General features: G+C 44.1%; 1 protein-coding gene across 1 annotated transcript; it reads right to left on the reverse strand.

Moving 5' to 3' along the window:
* Window positions 1-4,318: 4,318 nt before the first annotated feature.
* LOC147902538 (putative folate-biopterin transporter 3) lies at window positions 4,319-11,445 on the reverse strand. The gene is made up of 5 exons (XM_087373889.1): window positions 10,923-11,445; window positions 5,658-5,917; window positions 5,343-5,444; window positions 5,043-5,213; window positions 4,319-4,954 (listed from the first exon to the last, which is right to left on the reverse strand). The coding sequence occupies exons 1-5, from the start codon at window positions 11,443-11,445 to the stop codon at window positions 4,358-4,360; spliced, it is 1,653 nt and encodes a 550-aa protein (XP_087230015.1). The 3' UTR covers window positions 4,319-4,357.
* Window positions 11,446-12,609: the final 1,164 nt, after the last annotated feature.

Here is a 12,609-nt window from a genome sequence, read left to right on the forward strand (position 1 = left end):
CCAAAGCAAAATACCAAATTTGTAGCGAGAGTAAGAGAGAAATTGAGATGAGAGAGAGAGATATATATAGAGAGAAGTAGAGAAAGGGGTTTATATATATATATATATATATATTATAAACATACATACACACACACACACACACACATGCATTCGGGTATGGAGCTTCTTTTATTTGAGGCTCAGGAGCTGATGTGGATGATCTTGGCTGGTCATTGCTTGGCGGAGGCAGAGGCACTTGTGCTTTCTTTTGAAGAAGTCATCTTGATTGAATTGGAATATTAGGGTCCTTGGTAGACTCTTTTTGCTGGCATGTAATTACATTCACAGGTTGTGATATTACGCTTTTTCCCACCACCCTAGACTTTGATTGTCCACCCCAATAATGTCGATTGGGACATCAAGCTTAGCCTCATGTTGTTGTGGGACCTTATTTTTCATGGGACAATCCATACAAGCATGGCTTATGCCAAAATCTTTGCAGAGTGGTTGGAAAGTAGCGGGGCTACTGCACTTTATGATCCGGTGATTCTCTCCACAACAGTAGCACTTGATTGGTGCTGGATATGTGTTGGGCCGAACTTGATTCACATAGACTGGTATTGAACCTTCTACGCCTTCTACATAGTACACTGAGTACTCGGCTTAATACTCGAATGGAGAATCCATTTCCTCGGCTTGAAGTTGTATTGGAACTACTGGAGCAGCTGGATTTGGCGCTCTTGGATATGGTCGTGGATTTGGATTCCTGAGTAATTGCGAGACTTGTGTCCGGACAAGAACATGATTCAGCCTCAGAACTGGGGGCGCTTGTGCAAGTGCCGGTTGCCTGTACACTTGTATGGGTGCCGGTTGGTATTGTTGAGGTCGAGGTGGGTTGTTGCGCATGTTAAAGATGCAACTATTTTCGTGATGGCCACTGACTATGCAGATATGGCACCACAACCTTGGAGGTGGATTTGCTTATGCAAAGATCCTGGCTCTTAGGGCCGGGCATTCATTTGCTGTGTGATTGGCCATGTAGTGTGGACGCTATACATTTTCTCGCCATGGATAAGTTTGAGGTGGCAGCTGAGACATGTGAAGCTTTTGTTCCATGGCTTGCATGACTTCTTCTTTTAGCTTCATGGTCATGGCCTCTAGGCGATCTTCATTAGACGTTTCGACAGTGGACTTGGATTTTCCCTTTTTAGAGCACTTATCTCATGCACTGGCTCTTCCATCATCACTGCTGGTGTCAGAGTTGGTCATGCCATCCTCAATGTCAATGGCTGCCGCATGAGCAGCACTGAATGTTTTGTAGCTGCTAATCTTTTTCATGTCTTTGCAGATTTTCTAAGGAGTACACTGAAGTGTGTAGTGCAATTAATGGGATAGGAAATACAGACGTGCTCAAAGATTGGTTGGAATAAATATTGCTTTGATTAGAGAGAAGTAAACTATTAATCTTGCCCAACGGATTCTATTTGGGGTCTCTAATTATTGACCTAGAAGAGGCTCTCATGTTGTGGGAGTTTTAGAAGCTATAGGATGTGAGATTGAAGAGTAGGTTGTTTTGGTTGTCTTAAGGAGATTGTCATTGTCGTTGTTAGGAAGATGGTGGATCTAATGCACCATAAAATTGCTATCTTCTTTATGGAATTTTGGCAAATTATTGAAGTGTTTAGAAAGGACTTAGGGAAATCATGGGGATTTGACTATTGTTGATGATTGATCAAAAAACAAGATAAAGGTGGCCCTCTAACATGTGGACTATAGAGACAAAGAAGTGCAATGTGCGAGATACGTAATTTGCCGAGAAGGAATCGTGGGAGACTTTAAACTCTATCAAAAGTTAGAAATCATTGGTAATGACTAGATTGACTTTGGATTTCTTTGTATCGCTTGGAGATCTTATGAAATAAGACCTTGTGGTGGCTATGGTGAAGGAGGCTATCCAGAGGGGCGACTCTCCGAAGATGTCAATGTTGTTTGTTGAAGCTATTCTCGAAGAGGCAAAATAGGTTCAAGGTATGCTTAATACCTCCAATAAAATCTTGGCAAAGGATCTAGCATTGAGGATCATACCCATTGGCACTATTTCCTTTTGCAAGTGGTACAATTTCTTTGATTACTTGATTTAAGACAAGTGTTTTGCTAAAGGTGTTGATTGAGGGGCTGAAACTAAACTGCCGTGAAGGAAGTAGTTTTGTTCTAAGGTATTTATTGATTATATAATGGCCCTCTTATTTGCTTTGCATGACAAGGTGGCAAATTTGTTTGGGTTGCAGTTGTTTTGTGAGGTTTTGGCATTTCTTTGTAGATGGGGGAAATTTGTTCCTTTGTGGACTAATGTGGGTGGGAGAGCTAGATGGGTTGAGGCAATGCTTGTAAGGTCATTTGGTAGAGGGGATATTGTGAGATATTTGGGAGCTCCCTTGGTATTGGGCCTAACTTTGAAGTAGTGGTTTTGACTGTGGAAACTACTTTGGCTTCTATGTGGAATTTTAGAAAGTGTCACTGGTTAGATATTGAAAGGATCTTGAGGAAGCTCCTTTGGGTTGAGGATGGTGAGAGGTGAACTATCCATTATAGCCCCCCGGATGCTTTGAAGATAGTTGATGTTTGGGTGAGGAATTTATCCTTGGTGAGTAAGTGGCTACTCAATCTATTTGAATGTCATGCTCCTTGGGTATTGTTCACAAGGTGCATTATTAATAAAGGAAATAAAGTTTAGGTGGGATCTTGGGGCATATGATTTTGTACGATATACTTATGTCATTTTTCCCTTTGAAAGGTTCTATGATGAGAGTTTTTGGTGGAGTAGGGCAGTGTCCTAGGAAGGTAACTCCTTGGGGTTGATTGACATGTCATATATTTAGAAAGATAAAGAGGAAAGGGTACATTTCTTGGGGTAGCTATGGGAGGGTGTAGTTTTGCCTTAATCAGGTTGAGATGGTGGTTTTAGCTAAGGCTTTTAGTTAGATTCGTGGTTTGTGGCCTACAAATTATATTGTTACCAATATTTGGTTGGATAATCAATGGGTGTTGGGATGGCAGAAAGTGCTTTAAGGAAGATATCTGCTAGAGTGGTGTATAGGAATCTATTGATGGGCAAGTCTGGTGTGCCAAGGCTAAATAGTAAGTAGAATTTGAGGCGAGTTGCTAATTGGTAGAGGTTCGAGAAACAGACTCGCTCTGCTACTATTTGGAGTTCTATGGTATCGAGAAAGCTAGGTTCTTATTTTGAAAGTGCTACATCATTGGCTTTTTGTTTGATACCTTACATTAGAAGGGTGAACACTTTCCATAAAAATGAAAGGGCAATGCTTCCTTTGGAAGTCAGTTCTAAAAACAAGAAGACTTCGCAAGAAAGATAGGAGAGTAATTCCAAGTATTATTAGCATTGCCTCCTAAGAGGTAGTCCTATAGTAGATAATTTGGATTCTCCTTTGTAAATTTCCACACTAAATTCTAAAAAAGGTTAATCATCTTATGAATCTCCAACTACATTTCATGGAGATCACTTTTATATTCAAGGTTACTGCCTCGTATTAGCCCAATGCACTACAGAAATCATGCTTTGCATCCCACTGTACCACTATACATGGAAGTAATGCCATGGGCTTGTTACAAGGTATAGAGAAGAAAATCAATTTATGGCCTTCAAGAAATAAGACTATAAGAGTGGTGGCCATACCTTCGTTGCCTCTTGTGAAGCTCTAGGATAAAGGGGTTGTTACAATGCACCTCTAACCTTTTGCAGGTTCAAGGGGTTGCGCTTAATTGATTTTTTGAAGTTTTTCCAAATGTAAATGCATCGCATGGATAACCATAGAGGGGGGTATAATTTTTTCAAAAAAAATTAGACAAAAAATTTAGCTAAGTGAAAAACATAAATATCCTTACCAAAGGCATTGGTGGGCTAGGGAAAAAAAAATAGCCTGGTGAAAAACATAAATATCCAATATCAAACGCTTGGTGGGCCAGTGCTATGTCACATGTTGACTATCTCAACTTTTGGACGCGTATGCATTTTCCTCAATTTTTCATGCCTCTTTATTGGATCTTCCGATGCAGAGAAGGGGGGGTTGTTGACATTTGGAAGGTAGGAGGTACCTGCCCATTTAGTGGCTTGTTCAGACTATACTCTTCTCCTGGAATTGGTTGGTGTAGCTGTAGATACTTGTCTTTGAATCGGGTGTGCAATGGGTTGTTGTGTTGTAAAGACACAAGGAGAGAGTGTTCTCATTTCGAATAGTTTGTTGCTTGGCATGAGATGAGTCTTGCTATTCCAAATGGGCAATTCAAAGGGCCTTGAGATGAGCTCTTCCAAATGGGCAATTGATGTCACCTATTGATGACAATCATACACGTTCTATCCCATGCTTGTTTCACTTGTTGGAGCCTTCTCCACTAGTTCTACCTCATCCTCCTCCTCCTCCTCTCCTAAAGCAATCAGCTCCGGTGGAATCACTTGTAACGTAGCATCTGTATCTGGTACCAAAAACAACACTCCCAGCGGCAGCAGTCTCATTATGTTTCGGATCAGTGCTGCCAGCCACAGATTGTGGTAATCATCGCGAGTAATTCCTAGACTATGCTGTAGAATCGCTCCACTCCACGCTGCAATCAGACGACCCACGTTGTCTATCGCCATCAGAAGAGCGAAAAATGTCCCCTCAATGCCCGCGGGGCACAGCTTGGCACAGAGAACTAGTTGTGGTATCCATTTAATGCGACCAATCGATTGAAAGAGGATCTCATCGAATAGAAAGAAGAACGAGTCGGGTACATGCAGTCTCAAGTTCCATCGCAGTACCAGAAACAAGTCTACCATACCACCAAAGAAAACGAGAACTTGAGCCCAAAGCAAAATCTTGCGGAAAGAACAATTCTTTAACAGAGTCTGGTAGGCTACGGTTCCCAAGAATGCTCCGACAGAACCAACAGCGAAAGACATACCCACAAACTCCTGTAAAACAAGCACATGAAGCATAAAAGATTAGATTAGGATGTACGTCTAGTTGTAGCTGTGATCATCATTCTTAAACAGGACTAACCTGGGAGAATCCTAACCCCCGTCGTTGATCTGTGTACCAGTAGAACTTCCCTTCTGCAATTGATGGCGAAGTAGCCCACGAGATGAACATATACAACGTAGGCTTCCACACTTGAGGACAGGTGATTGTCGTCCATATATTTCTACAGGTTTTTTGGAGTCTCTTTCCCACCTGTAAATATATACGGAAATGCTTTCATCAAACCGCTCTGTGTCTCAAAGACCTGTTTGTGTATTTTTTACATTTATGCTCTGTCTTGCACGGGGTAAGCTCAATCAAAGATTGACGTATGTTTAATACCTGATAGCTTTGCAATGGCTGCTGAAAGAGTCTGAATTCGTGCAGAACAAATCCGAGAAGCAGAAATAGTGCTCCACTCGCAGCCAGCGTGCCCAATGCATTCTGCACGCAAAGCATCCAACGTGAGTGCCGTTGGACATTATTGTTAGTATAATGCCTGAAGTACAAGAAGCTTTGCAAAGTTTTCACATCCGTTGCCCCTATGAGAAAGCAAGAGGTTTTTACTCGTGTCCTATTCAGAAAATAATTCCACATAACTAATTCAACATGCTTTTCTCATTGGAAGATATGCATGACAAGAAGGCGAAAATATACCTTTGGCCCTAAAACATGCACGATAAATCCAATCATGGAGAAACCCACGAGACCCCCCGTGGCTTCACTCATTGAACACAAACTTTGGATATCTGCTGCCAGATTTGGTTTTGCACGGCTTTGCATTGTAATTTCAGCATCAATCGTGACATCCGCTATGGTTACCCCCAATGTATATAGGAAAATCAATACAACTGCACTGACAGCAGGCACTGTAGAGTGTACCACCAGCACCAAAACAGAGATGAAAGATAAGAGTCCTGCATCCAAGTGCTTTGAATTAGATGTTGAGAAAAAGAGTCTTGGGCACCATAGCATTTTCAACAACAGAGGAAAGAGAAACATTCAAGGTGCACTTGAGCAAGTTTATGTTCTACTAAACCAAAAGGAGAGACAGGTGAGCATATCTCTAACATACAATGTCTGAAGTCATTTCGTGCTTGTTTCACTTACGCTAGCTAGCCATTCCGTTCTGGTTCAAAAAATCACTTCTGAAGGTTGTGTGATTTCCTCCCTCGAAATTCAATTCATGATTTGCTCGTGCTTCAGCCAGCATCACACCTAGGTTCACACATTCACAGATGGTGACGTGATACGTCATTCATGATCCAAATTTTGAAAAGAGCATGATACATTTCATGTATCTCCCTTGGAGTTTTTAATCTTCAAGGCATGGTTCAATACTAGAGTTAGTCCTTCATTCACAATGTCACAATGCACATATCTTTTATGCGTGTTTTGACTAAAGGAACTTGTATAACTCTTATATTTAATGGAAGAAAGTGTAATCAAAGTGTTAAGCAAGAAAAACGTTTGAGTAATTCCTGAGCTGTGAATTTATTTCCTATTCCTAACGACAGAGGTAGATAGAGATTAAATCTGAAAGTCAGAGTGCAAATTAATACTTGGGGATCCCCGTCAGCAGCCTCCTCTGCTCTCCCTTTCTGCTTTACTGCCCTCTGCATGCAATCATCCCTTCCTTCCTCCCCCCCCTGCGGCGTGCACATCTCTCTCTGTCCCTTGGTTGTTCCTGGCAGGGGCAGTTTGCAAGATGGCTAAAGCAGACGCCCCTCCTCTTGCAATTGTGCAATCATGGCACGCATCCCCCCCCCCGCCCCCCAGGTGTCTGCCTCAACCATGCACTCAGCTGCTTTCCCTATGCAGATTACTTCCCCCAAGATCCCACTCAGGCTGTCTGTAACCCCCCTAACCTTTGGCCCTCTTCCCCCTGTTTTCAGCTCCTTCCTCCCCTGTTTTGTCTAGGCCTCCCCCCTTGGTCGCATGGGTGATGGCATTTCCCCTCTCAGGGTTGGTCTGCCAGGGATGCCCCTTCGTCACAAAGGCTTCAAGCTATCACAAACATGTGCAGAACTGAGGCCTGCATCTCTTGATTTTGTAGGAGCATGAGCTCTTGAACCCTTAGCGTGAATAATACTACACTATATGTAGAAGGCAGAAATCTAGTGCCTCGATTGGAGGTCGATCTTGATTGAGACTCCACTATCTTTTTGAACAATATTGTGTTGCAGTTGGCAATTGCATTATTGGCACAAATCTGATGTCTTCCTTTCATCATCATCTGCTCCTCTAATGTGGAGAGACGATTAGAGCATCAAACCGATTTCTGGTATCTTGGTTATCAGGTTGGGAATAACAGTTTGGTATGTCAATAGGCAGCATGGTGTATGCTGGTAACTCTTGTATTGGAGCATCACCAAGGTGTCTCTAAGGGGGAGACATTTGGCTTGCTGGGGAGATTTGTTTGAAAGGTCCCATGATACTTGAGTTAGAAAATGAAATCCCTACAGAGGGTATCCTGCAGTGGAAGACTGATAGATGGGCCCAGGAATTGCATGCGGAAGTGTTTCACTATGGAATCAAGCTCCATCAACATGTGTGTACTTCACAACCATTTTGTGTGTGCAAGCCAGCAAATAGACTGTGCTCAAAGACAAGTATAGAACAATTATATATTTCTGTCTGTCCAAAACTGGACACAATACAATAACAAAATGCCCTCCTAGTATATGCCTGGCACCTCTAGATCTCTGAGCCTGCGTGCTCCACTAAGCATATGTAGACTCTTTGTCCAAAGGATCTCTTCCACCTTATTGTCTGGATACAATTCTAGGTGGGCTGCCACTCTAGCTCAGCAGTCTGCAGCTTCTTCTGGGTCACCTTCTCCTCTTGAATAGCCCAACGCTGCCCCTTTACTGCTCCTGTCTACTGTCTTGAGGGCTGCTCCAAGTGATGATGAATGGGGCCCCAAATGCCCCCTTTTATAGGGAACAAGGCCCTGACAAATAAACCGACCCCGCAGCTTCTTGCTGGCCGACTTTTACAGACCAACCAGCTGACTTTTTGCGGCAGCCTATAGATCCCCTGAGTCACAAAACTACTGTAGCTCCGAGGGAGCATTCCTAACAAGAGCCTTCCATCTTGGTTCAGCTCGTCCTTTGACCAATTGCCGCCAGGTGATCCTGCACCACCTTCAGCTTGGTGATGTGTTTCTGCATCGATTCCCCTTCATCCATCCTCATGCCGTACTTGAGGTCCAAGATTCTTCCCTCATTGTCGAGCTCATACATATCCCTCAATGTTTTCCAGGCCTCGAAAGAAGTATTCGGCATCGGAATATGAGGCAGCACCGTACCCACAATGATAGCCAAGGCTTCCGCATCCCAGATCTGCCATGCTCTCACTAATATAGTGTTTGCTGGCGTCAGCACCGCTACCGAGGTTGATGTGGCTAGAGTAGTCAAGGGGGCCTGAGATATCAGCTTCGTCCCCATCGCAATCCCCCGCGACTCCCTCAACACCAAGTGGCTCCGAACCTTTATTTTCCACAATGGGTAATCGGTCCCGTCAAGCTTGCCTGTCTCACCAAATTTGGGATCTGGTATCTATTGGCCATGATAATGACATGAAAGAGGTAAAGAGTTTAGAGTGCCGTACACTTGTCTGAACCTGAGCCTCCCACCTGGGTACAATCTTCAATTGCCTACCTGAACCTAAGCCTCCTGCCTGGCTACAATCCTTCAAACACTGAAGCTTATTCCTCCAAGCAACGAATCAAGGTCGTCCTTCAGCAAGTTCCTCGCCTTCAAGCTCCACTTCTCGAGAACTTCCTCAGGGATCCAATACCATGTTAGAAAATGAAATCCCTACAGAGGGTATCTTGCAGAGGAAAACTGATAGATGGACCTAGGAATGACATGCGGAAGTGTTTCACAATGGAATCAAGCTTCATCAACATGTGTGCACTTCACAACCATTCATGTGCGTGCTAGCCAACAAATAGACTGTGCTCAAAGACAAATATTGAAGCAAGACTTATATATTTCCGTCTGTCGGACACAATACAATACCAAAATGTCCTCCTATATGCCTGGCACCTCTAGATTTCTGAGCCGGCATGCATCACTAAGCATATGTAGACTCTCTATCCAAAGGATATCTTCCACCTTATTGTTTGGATACCAGCCTAGGTGGGCTGCCACTCTAGCTTAGTCCGCAGCTTCTTTAGGGTCACCTTCTACTCCTGAATGTAGGCCCAAGGCTGCCCCTTTGTTGCTCTTGGCTGCTGTCCTGAGGGCTGCTCCAAGTGATGATGAATGGGGGCCCATATGCCCCCTTTTATAGGGCACAAGGCCCTACCAAATAAACCGAACCAGCAGCTTCCTCCTGGCCAACTTTTACAGACTAACCAGCTGACTTTTTGCAGCAGCCTATAAATCCCCTCTCTGGGGCTCACTTCTAGAATTTGGCTGGCCCTGCCTGGCCACATGGCAGGCTGCCACTGGCCCAGGCCTGCCCGCATGCCCATATTCGAGCCTGCTCTTCATTCCCTTAGGGTAATCCAAAGCTTGCTGACCTGTGCGTTTCTGTCTAGCAGTGTGCAAGACTCGACAGTCACACAATGTCGTAGTGTGTTTGTCAGGTGTGATGATAGTTTAATACCAGTGTAGCTGTAGTGGTTGAGATTGTCGTCAAGATATAGACATGTTAGTCGAGCGATGAGCTCATGTTGAGATTGTTTCTGGTGTTATAATCAGATTCTAGCATATTGGTCTCCATATGCTATTCATATGATTTTCAATCAGGTTCTTCATTCTGCTGTCTAGCTTTGTATGCAAGAGCATTTCGGCTTAGCAATGTGATTTGACTTACATTCCTTCGTTTGGCGTTGGAGCCAAAGGGGACATTTTTCATGTTCATAATGATCATGTGTATTCTAAACAATCGTTTCGAAAATCATACTCAGATAAAACTAAGTTACTATATCGTGACCCTCAAGGAGACCTTTGATGCTTTTTCTGTGATAAATATGGTCATGTCAATAAATTTTGTCGTCAATTTCTTTCGTCTCAAGGGCCAATTACCCAACAGAATTCACAATTGTCCACTGGGAGCTGCCACTTCCTTGTCTCGGGAAAGATCAGCTGGGGACGCTAAGAGAGTTACGTTCTCAGTTCTTCTGAAATCTCTCAAGCCATCAAATGCATTCTACGGTCAGCGCTCAGTTCCGAAATTCTTCAGTTTTAGTATTAGTAGACTCAGGTAGCTCTTTGACAACAGTCCACAAGAAACTCGCTGATGAAGCACTTCACATCCTAGCCTTAACTGGAGCTTGCGGCTTCCAATCTATTGTCCAATGTGCAGGCAGCTCAAATTGATTTTACACAGAAACAACCTATACAATGTAGGCTTCGTGTAGCAATAATCATACTTAACATTTCCTATAGGCTGAACTCCTTGTTCGTGGTACATATATTGTCATGTGTCGGAACCTTCACGGAAATCATGAAGTCTTATCCTGCATACTTAATTTGGCTTCGTCTTTGTAGCTGATCGAGTAAGTCTCAACAGCCCAATCAGCTTGTGATATTTGGGAACTTTGCGCATTGACTTGCAGATACTTGCATGTGCGCAGTGAAATGGAACATACCGGATACACATCATCTCCTTTATGTGCTTTGGGTAGTCACCGATTAGTCCACATCGATTTCTAGACCTTCCCTTCTCAGCTAGTGTGAGAAAATGTAGCAGGTTCATTGATGTCATAAGGACAGTTAGCACATCCATAGTTTGGTCAACTTAAAGAACATAACAGCTTTTCCATTGCCCTCATTTTCATATCATGATAGAATTAAAATTTCTCTGAAGAATAACTGATAAGGACTAACGTGGATGAACACATGCGAAAGCATTAATTGTTGGACGACAAATAATTATTGTGGGCTATGTATAGACTGGTATACACACCTGATAATATGAAATAGGGACGCCGCCGATATCCAGCGACTGGAACTAAGTCTGTGAGGAGGCCCCAGACAGGCTTCCAGTCCCAAACACTATGGATAATGCTCTCGTACAGTTGGGCAACCGATGGCTGCAGTTTCTGGTCGTCTTTCCAGTAGTAGCTTCCTGCAACCTTATACAACGCCTCTCCCAAACCTTGGCTCACTCCATACGTCACTATAACTCCAAAAACAAAGCTGGCATTTAGCTCCCTACACAGCATGTGGAACCATCTGATGGGTTGTAGCAGGTCATCCGGCGTCCATCGTCGCTTCTTTTCGGGTTCGCTTTCCTCTTTCGTCGAGACAACGGTACTGTGAACGTTGGAGTCCACAAGTTTTTGCTCCTCACTATCCGGTTCGAAGAGAACGTTGTCTAGCGAATCATGATTAGCTGCAGTACTGGGGTACGTTTGGCTAAACGTGTTCTTATCCAGGAGTTGGGCAGCCGTCTCTGGATCCACGGCAGAAGGGCGGGGTGCGTCCATCTGCGGGGAGGCGAATAGGCAATTGCTGAAGGACTCCAACGCAAATGAATGAGAAGCCGCAGGTGAAGTGCAGGAGGCACTTGCAGCGAGGTAGCAACATGAAGCGAAGGGTGATGCGAAGGTTGCAAAAGTGCAGGCAAACTGTAACGAGGGGGGGGGGGAGATGCGTTGGATTACTTTTTTTTTTGGTTTAACGTGCATGCACATGGGCGTGCGTCTTGAGATGTGAATCGATGGAGTAGAAGGAGATGCTCCCTTCCCCAGTTAAGGCTGTTTGCTTGGTTGACGCACCACACAATGTGCAGAAGATGATAGCACATTGCACAACACCTGCAACACGCTCAAATTAGACATGCTGACGAACTAATAAAAATTACCAGCGTCTACCTCTCTCTCTCTCTCTCTCTCTCTTCGATAGCTTCTGTGGCGACAGCTAGAGATCGCTCAGATCAGCACACGTCAAGTATGTCGCACCGCACTCGCGTTTTACTAGAATCAAAGATGAGGTGTTCCAGCTTCGATTGTAAATTTCTAAGTCAGACATCCAAGCTGGCTGCTGGAGGATGCTTTTGTAAGATCAAACGGTCAACGAGTTACGAGCCCTCCCAGTTTGAGCTTGCCCATTTTTTGTTGAAGTTCCTTCCCACGATGTGCTCATCAATGCGCAAAATTTGCTCAAAATGATATGTGCTACAGTCGTTACCGCAGCAAGCCCAGCAATTGTAAGAGCGCAAATTTACTCGTTGCCAATTTCCAAAATGTAGTATTGTAGCGTGTAGGAAAAATACCGTGAATTCCCACCTTGCTCAAGTTTTCGCCTTGGCCTCACGAACTCAAATGCAGCCCACTAGGAGGTCGTTCCCACGCTCCCAACACTCAGCAAATTTGCCTTCAGGGGAGCCTCAAGTGGTAGCCGTTCCCACGAGCCACTTCTTGTGCCAGGTTGCCTGCTACAACTGGGAGTGGGACGTTGCTGTCTACCCATAGGCTAGATGAACGGGCAAGAATGGGAGAGAATCATCATCAACAGCTCGAAAAGAGAAATCTTACAGGCGTAGATCCGGTCCCCATAAACCGGTAGAACTAGCTTTTTGGAAGATCGTAAAATCTTCCCTCCGTTTCTCTAGGCCCCATGGCGGAGCAAGATATGTTGATCATCCAGTA

Source organism: Dipteris shenzhenensis, chromosome 4 (assembly GCF_047967505.1).
Source record: "Dipteris shenzhenensis isolate YYH24624 ecotype China chromosome 4, Dip_SZ_1.0, whole genome shotgun sequence".
NCBI lineage: Eukaryota > Viridiplantae > Streptophyta > Polypodiopsida > Gleicheniales > Dipteridaceae > Dipteris > Dipteris shenzhenensis.